We start from the raw sequence: 23,207 nt of genomic DNA, 5'->3' as shown, positions 1-23,207 counted from the left end.
CCCTTTAATAAGGCCGCTTCAAAGGTAGCCATCAGCCCATAGCGAGGGATAGGGATTGTAAATCCCACTCTGTCTAACAAATGTTGACTGCATCTTAAAAGTTCTGCTTTATTATTCATTCTTCTACTTTAAATTCTACATTACCAATTTTGATTTGACCAAATAAAAATCTATATGGCTACAGTAGTAGGCTACATAAATAAAATGCTGAGTAATTTCCGGAGTTTGAAATATTGGCAAACAGCTTTGAAATTAGCTGCTATATGTTAATTCCTTCTAGTTATTAGGCAATCAGTATAAATCGTAAACAACCAGATGTACTGTCATCACGAATAATGTTGCTATTGTACATAAAAATGTCAAATAAATAATAAAAGGTGGAATATCTATCACCCACAAATCTCTGCTCGGTGGTAAAACATCACGAATCTCAGTGAACATGGAAGGTGCCAGTCACCACAAATCACAGAAAACATGGCTCTCTCTGTGCCTTGACACAGGCCTTTATGGCTTTGCTTGATGGTACCATTGGTGTGATCAACCCTGTTATTTATTTATCTGCTGTATTTATCTGTTTTGGTTAATGCTAGTCCAGACCCCAGAAGAGACATCAGCATGGTATTTGTTTGCTGTAGTCACAGCAGGACAGCAGTGGCTGGGCTGGAGCAGTTTGCATTTCAGCGATTTGCTTTGTTTACTGCTGAGCATACATCCATCTCTTCAAACATGTTTTAAATGGACAATATTTGTCTTCATAAGACTCCATCCCAAGCACATTTATACACATTTTGCCAAATCACATGGTGAATATATCATAATTTGTAACTGATTTGCACGTTACTGTGATGTGTTCCGATTCTAGCACAACATTAAAACCGAAGATAACACACTGGTGCTTGGGTAGGGCACATCCCACTTTATTCTCCACTTTTCTGAAGAAAAATGCATTGCTGTTTGAACAGAAAGCTTAGAAATCTAGTAGGTGGTGGGGCCAGTAACAATCCAGGACAATCTGCATTTGACAATTTGTAGACCCCCACCATACAGCTATTTAAGCTGCAACTGAATTTTCCTTTGACCTCACACAACATAATGAGAGGAATGCCTCAAAGACAACGGTGACATGTCATTGTGTCATACTTAGAGAATGCACACAAGCCCCAGGGCGATGAATGAATGATGAGAGGAGAGAAACTGAAGAACATGCAGGCATACTGCTGATATAGCACAGTAAGCCACACTGTCTGATTCTGACTGGGAGTAAATACCAACTACTCCGTTCTCCTCAGAAACACTCTTAATTCACTAAGGTGACAACCTGATGCTAATTAAAATACTCCAAAATGTCACCCATATACCCAGAGGTGATATGCGCTGAAGAGAAAGTTACCGTTGCCTGTCAGAATTCTGTCAATGCAGGAAGGAACAATGTCTCCCCTGCCACCTCAACCACCTCCATCACCACTTTCTCTCTCCTCCTCTGTCTCCATTTCTCTCTCCTCCTCTGTGTCTGTGATTGAGTTATCCCACAGCGGTTCTTCTAACTGCAACACTTCACCTGTTTATTAGTGCAATAACTTATAAGCAATAAAACTCACCTACCTTTTGAGGAGTTGTTTTGGTATTGAGTAAAAGAAAAGCCTTAATGAAGTTTAGATATCTCTCTCCAAGGTGTATTGACAGACTGCGACTCAGAAAGGGGAACAATGTTCCTGGGAGAAAATTAAACGTTTAGATTTTTTCAGTTCATTAGGGCGCTGTAAAGGATAGCTGTCAGCTGTGGTATTGGTTTAACAGACTGAAAAGTGTTAGGATCAATAAGACTGAGTAATGTCAAAGGGTCAGAGTCAGAGTCTCTGTGTTGAAAGGGAACCGGGCAGCCATGGAATTTATGATTCCAGGCGACTTGCCTTGAAGGTAGCAGACCTTTCATGCCTCATTGTGATCGTATTGATCGATCCATTTTCTCTTCAGTATCTCATTAGTATTCTGGTCGCGGCTCTATAAACCAAACAATGCCCTTTTTGAAGAGAGCGGAGGCTGGGGTGCAGGGGGCAGGCAGTGAATTATTTCACCCAGTACAGGGAAGTTTAGATCAAGTGCCAATCTACTGGAACTGACACCTCTCCTGAAGCTCAGAAGGGACTTTGTGGACAGTAGGTGTAGGACTAATACTAATCACACTGCTATTAGGAAGTATCTTTTCCCCGTACTCAACCATGTTTAATGAACCTCTTCCTGGTATTGGTCAACAATAGAGACCGTAGGCAGAGATAATGTAGTAAGAATAACCTTAATCGGCCATTTTTACCACTATGCCCACCAGAGCTGACTGGCTCTGGTTCAGTTCCTTAGAGAACACCTTTTTAACAGTACAAAGTGTCAAACGTCTGCATACTGGCAGCCATATTGACAAAAAGAGCCAAGTATGTCTTACCTTTCATGTTTTGTCCTCTGGAGTCACCGTGCCAATGTAGGGTCTCACCTGATTAAGCAGGTCTTTACTTTCAGATGACTTGCTGCTAGTGTTAAAGTAGGTGACTGTCTCCCATAGCTTTAATGCAACTCAATCCAATTCCATCCTCCTTTTTAAATTATAGTGGCAGAATTATTTTTGCTTCTGGCCCTATAGTATACAGTGCCTTCAGAAAGTATTCACACCCCTTGACTTTTTCCATAATTTGTTGTGTTACAGCTTGAAGTTAAAAGGGATTAAATTGAGATTCTGTGTTACTGGCCTACACTCAATACTCCATAATTTTACAAATTAATACAAAATGAAAAGCTGAAATGTCTTGTGTCAATAAGTACTCAACACCTTTGTTATGGCAAGCCTAAATAAGTTCAGGAGTAAAAATGTGCTTAACAAGTCACATAATAAGTTTCATGGACTCACTCTGTGTGCAATAAAAGTATTTAACATTATTTTTTAATGACTAGCTCATCTGTACCCTACACATAAAATGATTTGTAAGGTCTGTCAGTCGAGCAGTCAATTTCAAACACAGATTCAACCACAAAGACCAGGTAGGTTTTCCAATGCCTCGCTAAGAAGGTCACCTATTAGTAGATGTGTAAAAATAAAAAAGCAGACATTGAATATCCCTTTGAGCATGGTGATGTTATTAATTACACTTTGGATAGTATATCAATACACCCAGTCACTACAAAGGTACATGCGTCCTTCCTAACAGTTACTGTACGTCGTTTAATGGCTGTGATAGGAGAAAACTGAGGGTGGATCAACAACATTGTAGTTACTCCACAATACTAACCTAATTGACAGAGTGAAAAGAAGGAAGCCTGTACAGAAAAAAAAATATTCCAAAAACATGTATCCTGTTTACAACAAGGCACTAAAGTAATACTGCAAAAGAATATGGCAAAGCAATTCACTTTTTGTCCTGAATACAAAGTGTAATGTTCAGGGTAAATCCAATACAACACATTTCTGAATACCACTCTCCATATGTTCAAGTCTAGTGGTGGCTGCATCATGTTATGGGTATGCTTGTAATCGGACTGCAGAGTTTTTCAGGGTAAGTTGAAATGGAATGGAGCTAAGTACAGGCAACATCCTAGAGGAAAACCAGGTTCAGTCTGCATTCCACCAGACACTGGGAGATGAAGAATAAAAAAAAAATTCTGGGCAAATATTGTACAGTCCAGGTGTGAAAAGCTCTTAGAGACTTACCCAGAAAGACTCACAGCTGTAATCACTGCCAAAGGTGATTCTAGCATATATTGATTCAGTGGTGTGAATACTTACGTAAATGAGATATTTCTGTATTTCATTTTCGATACATTTGCAAAAATGTCTAAAAACATGTTTTCACTTTTATGGGGAATTGTGTGTAGATGGGTGAGATAAAAAAAAACATGTTGAATTCAGGCTGTAACACAACAAAATGTGGAATAAGTCAAGGGGAATAAATACTTTCTTAATGCACTGTAAGTGCCATCACAACAGTATTGCTGTATCATGAATATTAATATATTCATTTGCAAAGTGATACACTCTTAGAAAAAAAGGTGCTATCTAGAACCAAAAAGAGTTCTTCGGCTGTCCCCATATAAAACCCCTTTTCTGAACACATTTTGGTTCCAGGTATAATTATTTTGGGTTCCATGTAGAACCCTTTTCATAGAGGGTTCTACATGGAAGAACCCTTTCCATAGAGGGTTCTACATCCCAGTCAAAACTGTTCGCTGCTCTGGCACCCCAATGGTGGAACAAGCTCCCTCACGACGCCAGGACAGCGGAGTCAATCACCACCTTCCGGAGACACCTGAAACCCCACCTCTTTAAGGAATACCTGGGATAGGATTAAGTAATCCTTCTAACCCCCCCCCCCCAAAAAAAAAAGATATAGATGTACTATTGTAAAGTGGTTGTTCCACTGGATATCATAAGGTGAATGCACCAATTTGTAAGTCGCTCTGGATAAGCGCGTCTGCTAAATGATTTAAATGTAAATGTAAATGGAATAAACCCAAAAGGGAACACTTTTTTCTTTCTAATACAGTATTTTGTTACATTACAGCCTTATTCTAAACTGGATTGAATAGTTGTTTTTCCCCTCATCAATCTACACACAATTCCCCATAATGACAAAGTAAAAAAAGGTTGTAAGAAATTTTTGCAAATGTATAATTATTACATTTTTTACAAATATCACATTTACATAAGTATTCTGATCCTTTACTTACTTTCCTTTACTTACTTTGTTGAAGCTTTGGCAGCAATTACAGCTTTGAGTCTTCATGGGTATGACGCTACAAGCTTGGCACACCTGTATTTGGGGAGTTTCTCCCATTCTTCTCTGCAGATCCTCTCAAGCTCTGTCAGGTTGGATGAGGAGCATCGCTGCACAGCTATTTTCAGGTCTCTCCAGAGATGTTCGATCGGGTTCAAGTCCGGGCTCTGGTTGGGCCACTCAAGGACATTCAGAAACTTGTCCCAAAGCCACTCCTGCGTTGTCTTGGCTGTGTGCTTAGGGTTGTTATCCTGTTGGAAGGTGAACCTTCGCCCCAGTCTGAGGCCCTGAGTGCTCTGGAGCAGGTTTTCATCAAGGATCTCTCTGTACTGTGCTCCGTTCATCTTTCCCTCAATCCTGACTGGTCTACCAGTCACTGCTGAAAAACATCCCCGCAGCATGATGCTGCTGCCACCACCGTGCTTCACCGTATGGATTGTGCCAGGTTTCCTCCAGATGTAACCCCTGGCATTCAGGCCAAAGAGTTCAATCTTGGTTTTATCAGACCAAAGAATCTTGTTTTTCATGGTCTGAGAGTCCTTTAGGTGCCTTTTGGCAAACTCCAAGTGGGCTGTCAGGTGCGTTTTACTGAGGAGTGGCTTCCGTCAGGCCACTCTACCATAAGGGCCTAATTGGTGGAATGCTCCAGAGATAGTTATCCTTCTGGAAGGTTCTCCCATCTCCACTAGTCTGTCAGAGTCACCACCTCTCTGACCAAGGCCCTTCTCCCCCGATTGCTCAGGTTGGCCGGGCGGCCACCTCTAGGAAGAGTCTTGGTGGTTACAAACTTCTTCCATTTAAGAATGATGGAGGCTCCTGTGTTCTTGGGGACCTTCAATGCTGCAGAATTGTTTTGGTACCCTTCACCAGATCTGTGCCTCGACACAATCCTGTCTCGGAGCTCTACGGACAATTCCTTCGACCTCATGGCTTGGTTTTTGCTCTGACATGCACTGTCAAATGTAGGACCTTATATAGACAGGTGTGTACCTTTCCAATGTCCAATCAATTGAATTTACCGCAAGTGGACTCCAATCAACTTGTAGAAATAGTTAAAGGATGATCAATGGAAACAGGATAGACCTGAGCTCAATTTTGAGTCTCATATCAAAGGGTCTGAATACTTATGTAAATAAGTTATTTATGTTTTTATCTTCAAAAATTTGGAAGAACCTGTTTTCGCTTTGTCATTGTGGGGTATTGTGTGTAGATTGATGATTTTTTTTTATTCAATCCATTTTATAGTAAAGCTGTAACGTACATTTTTTGGGGGGAAAACTCAAGGGATCTGAGTACTTTCCGAATGCACTGTAAGTCAGTGGAAGTCACTTCAACTCTTACTACTGCAACTGTTCAGTTGTACCACTACTAAACTCAGCAAGAAAATAAACGTCCTCTCACTGTCAACTGAATTTATTTTCAGCAAACTTAACATGTGTAAGTATTTGTTTGAACATAACAAGACTCAACAACTGAGACATAAACTGAACAAGTTCCACAGACATGTGACTAACAGAAATGGAATAATGTGTCCCTGAACAAAGGGGGGGGGTCAAAATCAAAAGTAAGTCAGTATCTGGTGTGGCCACCAGCTGCATTAAGTACTGCAGTGCATCTCCTCCTCATGGACTGCACCAGATTTGCCAGTTCTTGCTGTGAGATGTTACCCCACTCTTCCACCAAGGAACCTGCATGTTCCCGGACATTTCTGGGGGGAATGGCCCTAGTCCTCACCCTCCGATCCAACAGGTCCCAAACGTGCTCAATGGGATTGAGATCTGGGCTCTTCGCTGGCCATGGCAGAACACTAACATTCCTGTCTTGCAGGAAATCACGCACAAAACGAGCAGTATGGCTGGTGACATTGTCATGCTGGAGGGTCATGTCAGGATGAGTCTGCAGGAAGGGTACCACATGAGGGAGGATGATGTCTTCCCTGTAACGCACAGCGTTGAGATTGCCTGCAATGACAACAAGCTCAGTCCGATGATGCTGTGACATACCGCCCCAGACCATGACGGACCCTCCACCTCCAAATCGATCCCGCTCCAGAGTACAGGCCTCGATGTAACGCTCATTCCTTCGATGATAAACGCGAATCCGACCATCACCCCTGGTGAGACAAAACCGCGAAGAGCACTTTTTTTTCAGTGAAGAGCACTTTTTGCCAGTCCTGTCTGGTCCAGCAACGGTGGGTTTGTGCCCGTAGGCGATGTTGTTGCCGGTGATGTCTAGTGTGGACCTGCCTTAAAACAGGCCTACTAGCCCTTAGTCCAGCCTCTCTCAGCGTTCCGGGTGTAACTTGGGCAGTTGTTGCTGCCATCCTGTACCTGTCCCGCAGGTGTGATGTTCGGATGTACCGATCCTGTGCAAGTGTTATTACACGTGGTCTGCCACTGCAAGGACGATCGGCTGTCCATCCTGTCTCCCTGTAGCGTTGTCTTAGGCGTCTCACAGTACAGACATTGCAATGACCACATCTGCAGTCCTCATGCCTCCTTGCAGCATGCCTAAGGCATGTTCACACAGATGAGCAGGGACCCTGGGCATCTTTCTTTGGTGTTTTTCTGAGTCAGTAGAAAGGCCTCTTTAGTGTCTTAAGATTTCATAACTGTGACCTTAATTGCCTACCGTCTGTAAGCTGTTAGTGTCTTAACAACCGTTCCACAGGTGTATGTTCATTCATTGTTTATGGTTGATTGAACAAGCATGGGAAACAGTGTTTAAACCTTTTGCAATGAAGATCTGTGAAGTTATTTGGATTTTTATTAATTATCGTTGAAAGACAGGGTCCTGAAAAAGGGACGTTTTCTTTTGCTGAGTTTAGTACTACTAATAGTAACTCATTAGCTAATATGGTGTGGGAGGCAGCCAGTTCCATGTGATGCTTTTGGTCTGTGAACTGAACTGCGTTTAGAAAAATACTCATTGGATTCCCGGTCTGTTTGAAACAAGAGTGGTTTTGGATCCTGCACATCCAGCCCCCTGCTGAGAATCCAATCCAGCGCTTGCTTTTCATTACCCCTCCCCAAAGTCTTCCCACAGATCTCTGCAGGGCACCAATACAGAGTAATGCAAACTGATGCCCCCAGTAATCTCACTATCACATGGATAAAGCCCTGATTTGTAGCTACTTTAAGACAATGGTATCGTCGTGGGGACCCAGCGTGGTAGGTCAACTGTTGAACATAACCTAATTTTGCCCCCCAAACACGCTGCTCATGAGTTTTACGATTTCATTCTTTCTGGGCATACTCACTGGCTAGTTTAAAGCGTTGCCTGTCAAAGGAGAACAGCTATTGATAAAACATAATTGGGCGGTGTGATGCTTTAGGCATTTAGCTCTGGGTTTTCTCTACTTTATTCCTCTAAATTGGATAAGACTCATCATAAATGTGCAGTGAAAGGTGCAAGTAGCTATTTAGGTCTATTGTCCTTTAAAGGTCACATCTCCTACTGTCATGTATTTATGGGAAACAATATAGTTCTAAAATATACATGTTGTACTTTTACACCAGACTTCATTTGTCCACAGTATATACGTTTTGGGTTGTGTTGGTTCATTGGAGAATACTTTGCTTTGTTGATTTATCATTTATTTTAGATTTCCATTTATTTTCCTGTAGAGCAAAAACAATTGTAGTTTTTTTTATTTCTGTTTATTAGCAACAAGAGGATCATAATGTGTTTATACGGTTCGACCTGAATCAATTAACAAGTTACAAGACAATAGTTCAAAGCAGCTTAATAAGGAGGACACTGCAGTTGCCTCCTGAGCCAAACATTCCCTCTCTTTCTTATTTACAGAGAATATTTAATCAAATTGTCTCTGCCTCATTATTGGCAGACCCCAAACAAAACTCTTATCTATTATTGTGGCGATATGTTTCTCTCTCAATTTCATTACAACTATACAGCTGTCTATTTCTCTGGGTCTACCCAAGTAGAAGACAAGAGTTTAATCTAATTCTTCCCTCTAAACTGCATAATCATTATGTGCATTATACATTTTAAAAGCAGGTACTATCAATTATTCTTCCACTGAATATGTAAAACAGATGCAAATTGGTGTGAACTACTTTCACTCTAATTAGGCATTCCCACTCAGCTGGCTGCTAAAAAAAACTATATTTTTCAACAGGCATTCTTTAAGACCTTCCGACAATATGACTGGCCTAGCTGCGTTTTAAAGATAGATGAAAAGGAAAAGGCTTTGAAGCGGTCAGGGGTGAATTACATTGATCTGCGTATCTAAATGCTGCACTAGTGAGTGAATGGCTGTTATACAGAGCAGCACCTTTCCGAAACACACTCTGTCTCCACCATGGCTAATCAGTGCAGAGGAGTCCTGCTGGGTTAGTGGTTTGTTAAGGCTTATGAATCAGGTGGTATAGTAGTTAGCTGCTAATTATCCTGCTCTCCTCTCTCCCTTTGGTAGTTAGGTCTTTCTGTTTTGTTCTGAAATTATACTGAACAAAAATATAAACTCAACATGTAAAGTGTTAGTCGCATGTTTCATGAGCTGAAATAAAAGATCCCAGAAATGTTCCATATGCAGAAAAAGCTTATTTCTCAAAAATGTTGTGCTCAAATTTGTTTAGATCCCTGTTAGTTAGCATTTATCCTTTGCCAAGGTAATTCATCCACCTGACAGGTGTGGCATATCAAGAAGCTGATTAAACAGCATAATCATTACACAGGTGCACCTTGTGCTGGGGACAATAAAAGGCCACACAACACAATGCCACCGATGTCTCATGAAATTGGCATGCTGACGGCAGGAATGTCCACCAGAGCTGTTGCCACATAATTGAATGTTAATTTCTCTACCATATGCCGCCACAACGTCGTTGTAGAGAATTTGGCCGTACGTCCAACCAGCCTCACAACCGCAGACCACGTGTAACCACACCAGCTCAGGACCTCCACATTCGGCTTCTTCACCTGCGGGATCATCTGAGACCAGCCACCTGGACAGCTGATGAAACTGTGGGTTTGCACAACCGAAGAATTTCTGCACAAACTGTCAAAAAACGTCTCAGGGAAGCTAATCTGCGTGCTCGTCATCCTAACCAGGGTCTTGACCTTCCTGAAGTTTGGCGTTGTAACCTACTTTAGTGGGCAAATGCTCACCTTCAATGGCCACTGGCATGCTGGAGAAGTGTGCTCTTCATGGATGAATCCCGGTTTCAACTGTAACGGGCAGATGGCAGCCAGCGTGTGTGTATGGTGTCGTGTGGGCGGGTGGTTTGCTGAGGTCAACGTTGTGAACAGAGTGCCCCATGGTGGCGGTGGGGATATGGTATGGGCATGCATATGCTATTTGAATGCACAAAGATACCATGACGAGATCCTGAGGCCCATTGTTGTGCCGTTCATCCGCCTCCATCACCTCATGTTTCAGCATGATCATGCACGGCCCAATGTCACAAGGATCTGCACACAATTCCTGGAAGCTTAAAATGTTCCAGTTCGTCCATGGCCTGCATTCTCACCAGACATGTCACTCATTGAAAGTGTTTGGAATGTTTTTGATCGACGTGTACGACAGCCTGTTCCAGTTCCCGCCAATATCCAACAAGTTTGCACAGCCATTGAAGAGGAGTGGGACAACATTCTACAGTCCACAGTCCACACCCTGATCAACTCTATGCCGAAGGAGATGTGTCGTGCTGCATGAGGCAAATAGTGGTCACACCAGATACTGACTGGTTTTCTGATCCACGCCCCTACTTTTTTTTAAGGTATATGTGACCAACAGATGCATATCTGTATTCCCAGTCATGTGAAATCCATAGATTAGGGCCTAATGAATTGTTTTCAATTGACTGATTTCCTTATATGAAGTGTAACTCAGGAAAATCTTTGAAATGATTGCAGGTTGTGTGTATATCTTTGTTGATGTCTTTGTAGTTAGTGCATGTCTCTGTGTGTGTTATGCCTTTGTTTGGTTTGATTTTGATTTGATTAGCATCCCCATTAGCTGACAGAATGACGACAACTAGTCTTCCTGTAGTCCAGCACATTGTTCACCTTTGTTTAACCACTCCTACGTTATTATAGGGCCAAGTGTTGTGGTGCATCCTAATGCAAAGATGTGTCTATTGTAGGTTGGGAAACCATGAGAGGTGTGATGTTTGTCAATTGCTGCATGTTCTGGAACTCTTAATTATTTAAATTACTTCCAAATGATCCCAAGACTTTTTTTCCAAAATAGATTTCAATGCTTACTCTGCAAGTGGGGAACTGGCTCTGCCATTCTTAGAAATGCTCCTTGGATTACTGGGAATGGAACTACATAAGAGATCTCTGTTTTGACATATTGGAAACGATGAGCCAAACATTGTGGTTGTGGAATTACATTTTTGAATCTTTCTCAATTAATTACATTCCATAGCCGCACATTCAATTCATTTTTAATTTTGACCAATCCATTACTTAGAGAGGCACATAGTTTATCCCCTTTCTATGGAGATTAGATGGCTACTTATCAATATTCCATTAACCTGATGTCATGAACTTCATGAACCTCATACTGTAAGCTACCAGTCTTATATCTAGTAAAAAACCAAGGTTATTTTGGTTTGTTTCATCACATTTCGATGTAGTAACTGAAAAGAAAGTGAAGTTGTCATGAATGAAAGGCGAAAAATGACATACTAATGATGTACAATTTCTTTCCGGTGTTGTAATAAGCATAGGAGCAGCAGGATGTCTTAGAAACAGTATGTCAATGTGTCTCGCTCCCAGCCCTAATAACTAGTCCTCTGTCAAATAACTAATATTGTGATATACAGCCGAAGTGCAGGAACCTGTAACACATCCATACTGCATTTAGTTACTGTGTTTGCTGCAGCCAGGTTTAATCAGATGTCTTAGTCTTAGGTTTTGAATGATTAATGCCCTGAGTTTCTCTTTCTAGCACTAATCCTCCCGCCCCATGCTAAACCATGGCTCTCCCCTACAGCAGTGCACTTGTTTGGGCTGACCTGGCACCTGCAGCCAGTGGATGGGCAGCTCTATGAGAATGGACTAAGCAAACTGAACAGAGACTCAGAGAGCATAGACATAACCTTCACTCCCTTCGGTTTGCCCGGCCTCAACAACACCAACAAAGGTAAGCGGTGGTGGGCAAAGATTTATGTTATGAAGCCTCTAGGTTTTGATTCTCACTGTTAGACCACGCAACAAAAACTAGAGCAAGAGTTTTACCTCAGGAGGTTTTCCATGGGCTCTTTCATCCTATTTGTCTTCCTTGTGTTTACATGATAAACCTGTTGTTTCATAACCAGCGTGTTGGATGCAATATGTTTCGACAGGGATAATTATTTTCCTCTTGTGTGATGCTGAATTGCATTTCAGATAAAGGAGTGCGGTACTGTACTGTAGGTGGATGGGTTGCTCGGGTGATGCACAGGTCATCCCCGAGTTAAAACACCTCATGTTCGCAGGGCATTGCCTCCATTAGCACGATAAAGATCTGATTATAGAAATGTTCCATTTTCGAAAAATAAACTCATAGAATCATCGAGATAGAGAAATAGAATTATTCCAATAACACCAGACCAACCCTGGGGTCCAAAACGCCGCAGACATACAGTTCCATATCGGCAATGAGTGAAATAATTCAGTTCCATTCCACATAATTCAATTCCATTTCTATAAGTGCGTGAACCAGAAAATGTTCTCTGCAACTAGGACAATGTTGAAGAGTAGATTAAAATCAAATCAGTTATGAAAATATTGGATTGCCCTGCATAAGCACATAATGAATCTCAGTAAAAGCTTGGTGTCTGAGTTTCAGTATTTCCATATCGTAGCCCTCTGACAGGGGAGGAATAGGAAACACTGCAGGTACTACTGCTAGATTGACACAGTGTACAAGGCAGTGTGCACTCTGTGGCTGGTACAATGTAGCATAGCTATGCCGGGTCACATTAGCATGCATTGACAATGAAGTAATCAGGAGGAGCTTCATGGGCAGTTAATTAAAGTAAGAGAGCGTGGCTTAATCCCCTAGCAGGCTACAGCCCACAGCATCATTGTTAACTCTTTCAGACCAGAGATCCTCCAGCCAGCTCCCCTTCACAACCTCCCTGTTCTACGAAACAAACACTGCGTACTCACCAGACATGTCACCCATTGAGCATGTTTCGGATGTTCTGGATCGTCGTGTACGACATCGTGTTCCAGTTCCCGCCAATATCCAGCAACTTCGCACAACCATTGAAGAGGAGTGGGACAACATTCCACAGGCCACAATCAACAGCCTGAGTTAACTCTATGCGATGGAGATCTGTCACGCTGCATGAGACAAATGGTGGTCACACCAGATACTGACTGGTTTTCTGATCCAGGCCACTACCTTTTAAGTTATCTGTGACCAACAGATGCATATCTGTATTCCCAGTCATGTGAAATCCATAGATTAGGGCCTAATGAATTCATTTCAAGTGAAGTGTAACTCAGTAAAATCATTGATAATTTAGCATGTTGCATTTATATTTTTGTTCAGTATAAATAAGAATGTACCCGTGTTTGAGCCCGCGTGTTGCTAGTGATGTCCACCCGACAACACTGTAGAGATCACAGTGTTGAGTTGGACATCTCTGATTGGTGACAAAATGAAGGACTGCATGAAACACAGAGCCAAGAGCCTTCAGTGTAGGGCTTGAGGCGCGCACATAAATAGTATACACAGAGAGAAAAGTACAACAAATCAACTATTTTCTGACAGAAAAATTAAATCAAGCTTTGTGCCGGTAATAAAACCCAATACGCAGCTTGAGTTTCCTGACAATGTTCTCTACAATGTTCTCAACTTTTCATCTACCCAAACTGCCAGATATTTGTACACTTTGACCTGCTCTATAGAATGTCATTCCAAGGTAATAATTACATGGTTTTCAGAGTGATTAGTATTGGAAAATACCATTCATTTTGTTTCAGAGGACTTCAGAACAAGCTACAAATCGTACAGATTCTGTTGAATGATGTTAAAAGCTGTCTGCTGTCTGCTGTCAATCAGCTGTCTCAATATGTCTCCCAATGTTGTTGATATAGAAAAAAAACGGGACCTAAAATGTATCCTTGAGGCACATCCGAGCACAACTCCATGGTGTCTGACAACCGTCTGCCTTAACACGCTGGGTTCGATTTGACATGTAGTTCACAAACCACTCCAGAGCATGACCAGTAATCCCAATACACTTCAATCTCTCCACCAAGACAGTGTGGTCCACTGTCACAAATGCCTTTGACAAGTCTATGAATACAGATACTCAATGCAGCTACTTATCCAGTGCAGAGTGAATATCATTCAAAACCTTCAAAGTTGCTGTGACAGTGCTGTGGCTAGACCTGAAACCTGATTGCATACCACGCAAAAAAAAAATTCAGAGAGGTAGGACTTTTAGCTGCTTATTGACTAGGGACTACAATACCTTTGTCAGAACAGACTATTTAGATATTGGCAGATAGTTATTCAGTAGTGGGATCACTTTCATTCAAAAGAGGTAGGACAAATGCTGATTTCCATAATTTGGAGATTATTACATTCTAGGGTGAAGTTAAAGATGTATGTTAAAGGGGGAGTAATATTGTCTTCAGCTTTTTGTAGTAGGCGGGGGTCTAGATCATCAGGGCCAGGGGATTCTTTTAAAAAAAAAATATCAGTTGATCTCAGGGCACTACACACCTGAGACAGAGAAGGGTGAGAAGGAGAACCTGGAGATGGAGTGCTTAGGAGGGTCAGGTAATTTCACAGGTGGCTCATGTAAGCCTTTAACCTTATCAAATAATCTGCCTACATCAAGAAAATGTTGATTAAAAGAGTTAAGAATAGAGGTTCTCTCAGGTACCACCTGTGAGTCAACCAGCTGTGCATCTTTTTGGCACTCTAAACCTTTCATTACTTGCCAATATTTGAAAGGATTATTCAGATTATCAGCAGTAGATTTGAGGTAGAGGTCTGCTTTCAGGTCATCGCCACACCCTGATTCCAAAAAAAAGCCACCCAATCAGCTGAATCAGACCATCTTGCTTTAACCCACAAAGCATTCCATTTCCTTATGATTTCAGCTTGTTCTTCTGAAAACCAAGGGTTGTCTCTTCCCTTAATTCTGTATTGTTTGAAAGGGGCGTGCTTGTTGTATACATCCTGGAATGCTTTATAGAAGTAAGGAAAGGCTAATTCAACATCAGGGATGAATTCAACTAAATTCCAGGAAATGTTAATTCCAGTTTTCATGATGATACTGTAATGAATAATCAGGGAGAAAAAGGTGTAGATTCACACGGCAGGTGTTTATTTTGCCATCGCAGAAGGCAGGAATCGTGGTCACAGGCAGGCAACGGTCATACACAGGTAAGCAAACAGGCAGGTGAATCAAAACTTGGCCTGAAGGCTGTACCTGTTTTTTTTACCTTTATTTAACTAAGCAAGTCAGTTAAGAACAAATTCTTATTTTCAATGACAGCCTAAGAACAATGGGTTAACTGCCTTGTTCAGGTGCAGAACAAAAGATTTTTTACCTTGTCAGCTCAGGGATTTGATCTTGCAACCTTTCAGTTACTAGTCCAATGCTCTAACCACTTGGCTACCTGCCACCCTTGGATCTCACAAACAAGCTAGGAAAAGGATTAGTAGAGTCAAAACAAACAATACCTCACAAAGGCACAAACAGAATGAACTGAACTAAATAAGGAGCTGAAGAGACCAGGTGAGTAACTAACACAGGTGAAATCAATGAACAAAAATGAAAGACAGGGCTACGTTCAAGAACACAAAGAAACAGGGCTACGTTCAAGAACATAACGAAACAGAACACAAGGTTGACTAAGAAAATGAATACAGAACCTTACAGATACGTGGAGGTTCTTTAGGAATTTTACCAACATTTTTACGTTAAAAGTTGGTTGAAAAAAAGACAAACTTCCCTGACGTTTTTGTAAATCCAATCAGTTTTCCACGTTTATTCAACGTCATCACATAGATTTTTTGTTGTTGAAATGATGTGGATTCAACATTGATTGAACCAGTTTTTTCCCAGTGGGTTATATCATTTGCAAAAACATGAGAAGCATTAAAACGAGGTGGAATGTTGGTTAAAATAAGATAAATCAAAAGGGATTTTAGAGGGCACTTACCATAGCATGTTGTGTTGGCCCAGTCCTCTATATATAATTGATCCTGTAATTGGTTTGCAAATGTTCTTTAGAATAGAAATTTGATTATTCTCAGCATAGATCTGAGGGATTACAGGAAATAGAATAACCATATTATTTTGCATTGTCTCAATCAACAGACAGACCCAAGTATTAAAAGCTTGTTCTATTCAGATGTCCATTAAGTGAGGGGGGAGGGGAATTAAAACTGTAATTGAAAAGACGGTTTCATTGAAAATGGATTACTGGAATAATTGCTTTATCAGGATAGCCCTTAGGCTATGAGAATTAATTTGCTTGTATGTCAGACTATTTTGAAGCACTTTTCAAATGTATTTTCTGCCCCCCCCCCTGAACCCAGTGTAAGTGACAGGTAAGATGGCCTGCAGGAGAGGCACAAGCTAGATATGCCTTCATTAACCTGTGATATGTTCTGTGGTGGCAGTGGCACAGACCAAACACCACCTCTCCTAAACAGCATCACACAGCTATACAGTGATTGAGCTAGTAAAACTATTCTGGTAGCAACAGTAACATTACCATTACCTTGTCCACCTGCTCCAGGTTTTCTACTAAAAGAGCCCAGTTTCTATGATTACCGAACCAACCTTTTTCACAAGGTTGTTGTCGAGGCTAATGTGTGATCAATCCGTGACTCTAGACATGTATGTGCATTTAGATGCTTTTTAGTATTCCATACATACAATTAAAGCACATTTAAAAATGTGGTTTCCAGAGCTCTCTGTACAGTGAGTAATGTGAAGGTAAGAAGACACCAGACAGATAGAATATAGCTTAATATGTACAGTAGAGCTGAGCTGATCTCATGTTACCCGCCATGAGGAGGGAATCAATAATGTGACACCCTGGTGTGTTGGCGTACCTGCCAGAGAGCTCACACCAGAGGTTATCAGCACAGAATAATTAGTTCATGCCTGGATGTGGGAGGTGTTTGTACAAGCATCTGGTAGCTTGCTGGTCTTCTCCTGGATACACCATAGTATTACGCCATATCGGATGTGGTTCGTTTCTGTGTCTGTTCACAGTTTTTTAGCTCCAGTTTGAGAAGATGTATGACTTCATCTGACAAATGTTTCCTAAAAGGACAGAGGAGGACTTATTAGTTGAGGCAATGAAATGAAACAGATTAAAGTCTGCCTGTATTTCCTCTCATTATCTGATAGAGGTAAAGGGGGATAGCCAATATCTACATGCAGCAACAGACGCTGTTCTCATTTGTGTTTATATCCATTTGTGTGTGCGTGTGTCTTTTTTTTACACCATATAGATAAGGAGCTATTCCACAGGGGGAAAGCGATAGACCGAGGGGAGGTGGACATTGGTACCGAGGTGATCCAGGCCATTCCACCTGGTCTGTTCTGGCGTTTCCACATCACCATTCACCACCCTAAGTATGTCAAGTTCAACGTCTCCCTGGCACGGGACGCCCTCTTGGGGATCTATGGACGGAGGAACATCCCCCCTACACACACACAGGTACTGTACCCCCTACCTACCTCATACACACAAGAGCATTACATCCACTCCCATGTAAACGATCATACTGTAGGCTCTTATGTATTCCCACTCCAACCTATACAATGACTGAAACACCCCAACACACATACAGTTGAAGTCGGAAGTTTACATACACCTTTACCAAATACATTTAAACTCAGTTTTATTTTAAGAATGTGAAATGTCAGAATAATAGTAGAGAGAATGATTTATTTCAGCTTTTATTTATTTCATCACATTCCCAGTGGGTCAGAAGTTTACATACACTCAATTAGTATTTGGTAGCATTGCCTTTAAATTGTTTAACCTGGGTTAAACGTTTCGGTTAGACTTCCACAAGCTTCCCACAATAAGTTGGGTGAAGTTTGGCCCATTCCTCCTGACAGAGCTGGTGTAACTGAGTCAGGTTTGTAGGCGTCCTTGCTCACACACGCTTTTTCAAATGTTCTATAGGATTGAGGTCAGGGCTTTGTGATGGCCACTCAAATATCTTGACTTTGTGGTCCTTAAGCCATTTTGCCACAACTTTGGAAGTATGCTTGGGGTCATTGTCCATTTGGAAGACCCATTTGCGACCAAGCTTTAACTTCCTGACTGATGTCTTGAGATGTTGCTTCAATATATCCACATCATTTTACTTCCTCATAATGCCATCTATTTTGTGAAGTGCACCAGTCCCTCCTGCAGCAAAGCACCCCCACAACATGATGCTGCCACCCCCGTGCTTCACAGTTGGGATGGTGTTCTTTTGCTTGCAAGCCTCCCCCTTTTTCCTCCAAACATAACAATGGTCATTATGACCAAACAGTTTTATTTTTCTTTCATCCCCTTTGTCCCCATGTGCAGTTGCAAACCGTAGTCTGGCTTTTTTATGGCGTTTTTGGAGCAGTGGCTTCTTCCTTGCTGAGCGGCCTTTCAGGTTATGTCGATATAGGACTCGCTTTACTGTGGATATAGATACTTTTGTAGCTGTTTCCTCCAGCATCTTCACAAGGTCCTTTGCTGTTGTTCTGGGATTGATTTGCACTTTTCACACCAAAGTACGTTCATCTCTAGGAGACAGAACGCGTCTCCTTCCTGAGCAGTGTGACGGCTGCGTGGTCCCATGGTGTTTATATTTGCGTACTATTGTTTGTACAGATGAACGTGGTACCTTCAGGCGTTTGGAAATTGCTCCCAAGGATGAACCAGACATGTGGAGGGCTATAATCTTTTTTCTGAGGTCTTGGCTGATTTCTTTTGATTTTCCCATGATGTCAAGCAAAGAGGCACTGAGTTTGAAGGTAGGCCTTGAAATACATCCACAGGTACATCTCCAATTGACTCAAATTATGTCAATTAGCCTATCAGAAGCTTCTAAAGCCAGGACATCATTTTCTGGAATTTTCCAAGTTGTTTAAAGGCACAGTCAATTTAGTGTATGTAAACGTTTGACCCACTGGAATTGTGATACACTGAATTATAAGTGAAATAATCTGTCTGTAAACAATTGTTGAAAAAATTACTTGTGTCATGCACAAAGTAGATGTCCTAACCGACTTGCCAAAACTATAGTTTGTTAACAAGAAATTTGTGGAGTGGTTGAAAAACGAGTTTTAATGTCTCCAACCTAAGTGTATGTAAACTTCCGACTTCAACGGTAAGTAACTATAAGCACACCTGGGTATATGCACAGATCCACACATGCACAGATCCACACAACCCCCCATGCTAATGAGTGTACCCCAGCCCGTATGCACAACTTCCTTTCCTCCTCAATCTGTCTGTGATCCTTCACTCTTCACCTACATTGAAACCCACAATAAAAAATTGGATCAAGCAGGTGTGGTGCCTTTATGTTAAGTTTGATCACTTCACCAATCAGTGAATTAGCTACATTTCTGTTGGCTTCTTACCAGTACTTTTGTCAAATGCATAATGAGTTGCAATGTATGTTGTTTATTGTTATGGAATGAATGCAGTTAAGGAAATATCTAGGGGAAGTAATGTGATGTCAGTAAAATGCCTGAACTCCCTAATCACTGCTTCTTAGCATAGATATGATCTAAGATTAACAGTTCAAATCATTCAAGAAATTAAGACCTGTCAACTCAATTAAAGTCTCCTTATTTCTGCCTCTTTTGCATACTAATTTGCATATGTAGGTGCACGGATACAGACAAACAAGGAATTAATGCTTATTGAAAGGTTCCTTTTAAACATAGACATCCTTTTTGTTCCGTAAGGATGCTCATAATCATTATAGTAATCACACTTGGCATATAGCCTGCTAACTGTATGTTGGACCATATTCAAGTCCTGTCTGAGTGGGGCTGACTAATCCCACACCATCATTAGATGTCTCTGTCAGCCAGGTCGGCAGATTCGGTTGATCCCAGTTCAGTTTTTGGCCCCTGCATGCAGTCACGCATATGTTCCCCCGGACCGGCCCTCATTACATCTGCTGATAGAATACCCAGCAGGTCACAGGGCTGAGCACTCAGGGTCACGGTGAGACCTGCACACAAGTGACTCATCTGTCACAAAGCTGTTTCACCGGCCCCAGTAAACCCAGCAGGCTTCCGCATGATGAATCCTAATAGGATGTTTTAGTCATTAATCTGAGTCAGTCCCCTGGGCGGCACGCACAGTTCAGACTTTTTTTTTCTTCCAATGAGATTTTGTCACTATTGGCGCCGAGGGGATTGTACGGAGAAGACAGTGGCCATTTCCGCTTCAGTGTGACATCATGTGCTGATCCCCGGCTGAAAGTGAATTATGGAGGGGCTGGGATCCCTCCTCTGCTGCTTTGCATCGCTGATGATTTGAAATGCAGGGGCCCAATGGCTACTGTGCCCCAGTGGTTCTACTGAATTACAAACATCGTTTTGCTGTTGTTCCGTAGGGGAGCATTTGTTTCTCATAAGAAGAACCTGAGTCATAGAATTATTCTGAGGCCTGGGGGCATGTCATTGGAGTTAGGGACCTGGCCTCACCCAGCTCTGGGTTTATTATTTAGGACGGGTGGAGGGGTGAAGACAGACGTCCCTCTGAGCCCGGCAGATGGAGAGGCTTTGCTGCATGCAGTCACCAGCCGACAGCAGCGTAATACCAGCCCTGGTCTCGGCTTATCTCCAAGAGCACACACAAACATGAGTGACACTGGTGCAGCTAAGGCACTGCGTCCCGCCCAGGGCTACTGTCATATCCTACTCATCTGGTAATCCAGCAATGCAGCATGGGGGCCTGTCTCCTTATTAAGCTCATCAAGGGCAAAGTCAAAAGGTGGCTCGGGAGCTTTGCATATGGTTAAGTTCAAGTTATTTTAAGATGGATGACAGGATATGATACAGCGCATGATGATTTCATGTTTTGGCCTGTTCCCAGAGATAGATATCCGTGCTGTGATGTTGGAGGAACCCTGATACACCCTGTCAGTCAGGGCATGTCAGTTCACCCAACCAGGAGCTTGTGATGTCCCAGCTTTTGACTTCCAAACCTCTGCCTCATTTTTAATCGGATGTTTTCTTTTTCTCCTGTAGTTTGACTTTGTCAAGCTCCTGGACGGGAAACAGCTGATCAGACAGGAGGTTCTGACGGTGGCGGAGGATTCCAACGCCTCTCCCAGGAACCTGATCCTGGCCTCCCTCCAGGAAATGGGCTTCATAGAGTACATGGACGCTGGAACCTGGTACCTGGCTTTCTACAACGATGGAAAGAAAATGGAACAAGTGCTTGTTCTCAGCACTGCCATCGGTAATTGGCTCCTCTTGGTGTAAAAAGTAGAATAGGTGCTCCACAGTGTCAGTTACTAAAGAAAATTGATGCACCATGCAATCATATTTGTGAGCAGTAATGAAGTCTTATAAGAAAAATACAGTACATGTGACATTATTTCCAGGATGTAGTCTGTGGTTACAAAAGCACTCAAAAAGCAAAGCAATTATAACATTTAAACAATAGCTGCAAATAGACAAAAAAACATGTTTTGTTAAGTTTTTTCTCTGCACCAAAAGAATTGTGTGAAACAGGCTGCCATTTTAACATCAAAACGGTTGAGTTCTGTTGCTCGTTGCAAGGTGCTGCAAAGTCTGTCATCCCTAATTGACTGACCTTTTGTCACCCATCTGTAAGCCTCTGCTGAGAGATGAGCCAATGTATTTCTTCTAATGCTCTCTCTTTCCAGCCTCTCCTGGAAATGCTTTTGCTCTGTCTTTTAAAACGTATTGTTGTCTGAAAGGCAGTGCAAGAATGGTTCTGCAGTGTAGTTCTGTACATGTCAGTTTCCTTTATCTTCATGCTCATATATCTGTTACCTTATTGTAACCAATGCAACATGTTAGATTATTATATGTCTCAATGGATGCACAAAGTAAAAGTGTTCATTATACCCTGAGTTTGGCACCATTTTTCTCCTAGGTGTTTCTATCTAGCCCATGGATGGTTGTGTTGTTTACCACTTTCTCTGTCTGTAGAAACCATGGACGGCTGCTCCACCAACTGTAAGGGGAACGGGGAATGTGTAGCAGGTCACTGCCACTGCTTCAGCGGTTTCCTGGGACCAGACTGCTCAAAAGGTATATTAAGTTAGGCACCTCTGAGATATGTGGGATCTTCCAATGAATTCATACAAATTTAAATTAAATTTTTGTGCATAATGAAAGCTCACATAATATTGGGTTGAAATTGAGTTTTTGGTCAGATAGACCATCATATATTTTTTTTATTCTGTAAATCTACCAGTATCAAATTATTCTGCAGAGTAAAGTCTAAATAGTCAAATAACAATGGCTACTTTTTGATTAAACCTGGTGCTTCGTAATGGATACTACCAATATTATCAATGCCAAAAGTCACTCTGAATGGGAGTATTTTGATTGTCTTTGAGGACTATTTACAATCTTTGCATTAAATGAGGATAGCAAGCGGCAGTGGGGCTTTCAGATCCACTTTGTGGTCAGTGAGGTCTCTCTCTGCCCAGGCCAACCCGCTCTGGACGAATGCCTTAATCTGTCTCTGCCTAGATCTGAGGTCAGGGAGCCACTGTAGCGAGCATAATGTGTCTATTACTGTTCCCAGTGTGGAACTGGGACATATTATGGAGACTAATGGACAGGCCAGGATCTGAAAGGCAGCTTCCACACTGCAACTGTCCATAAACAGACTGACAGACTGGAGGGATGAGAGATCCTGGCAGAAGAGAGAAGGGGATAATGGGAGAATGGAGCAATGTTCTTTCACGTAGCTCTGCAGGTTTCAAAGACATTCTGGAAAACGGTTCACTATGACTGAGTGCCTATACTTGTAGACTAGGAATATAGCATAGGAATGCAGCATGTTAGTGATGTGAGTAGTGTTTAGGCTACACACCAAAGGGTTAAAACTTCTTAGGGATAGCACCTTTAAAAAAAAAAGGATTTCACCTAAATGACATACCCAAATCTAACTGCCTGTAGCTCAGGCCCTGAAGAAAGGATATGGATATTCTTGGTACCATTTGAAAGGAAACACTTTGAAGTTTGTGGAAATGTGAATTGAATGTAGAAGAAAATACAAAGACAAAAACAACCGGTCGTTTTCTACCACCATCTTTGAAATGCATGAGAAAGGTCATAGTTATAGCCAACACTAATTCCGATAGTGTCCCCAAGATGGCAGCAGGGTATGTGCAAAGTTTCTGATGGATAACTTAACAATACTTTTAGTGTCAAGTCCCCAAGTACATTTGGGCAAATCGTGAATGAGACATTCGCATTCATATTCCATTTATATTCCATCTGCAAGACT

General features: G+C 41.8%; 1 protein-coding gene across 2 annotated transcripts in view; it reads left to right on the top strand.

Moving 5' to 3' along the window:
* The window catches only part of tenm1 (teneurin transmembrane protein 1), a 230,956-nt gene that overhangs the window by 108,021 nt on the left and 99,728 nt on the right, over positions 1-23,207 (top strand). The window contains exons 6-9 of one of the 2 annotated variants that reach the window (XM_029691557.1): positions 11,728-11,874; positions 17,212-17,420; positions 20,963-21,176; positions 21,896-21,997. In XM_029691557.1, coding sequence (XP_029547417.1) covers positions 11,728-11,874; positions 17,212-17,420; positions 20,963-21,176; positions 21,896-21,997 — 672 coding nt within the window. Of the gene's footprint in view, positions 1-11,724; positions 11,875-17,211; positions 17,421-20,962; positions 21,177-21,895; positions 21,998-23,207 lie in introns of both variants that reach the window. The other variant, XM_029691556.1, reaches the window with a different exon arrangement.

The sequence above is a fragment of the Salmo trutta genome, chromosome 15 (genome assembly GCF_901001165.1).
Source record: "Salmo trutta chromosome 15, fSalTru1.1, whole genome shotgun sequence".
NCBI classification, from domain to species: Eukaryota; Metazoa; Chordata; class Actinopteri; order Salmoniformes; family Salmonidae; genus Salmo; species Salmo trutta.
The sequence above is the reverse complement of the archived record's forward strand: the minus strand, read 5'-3'. Positions and strand labels throughout refer to the sequence as shown.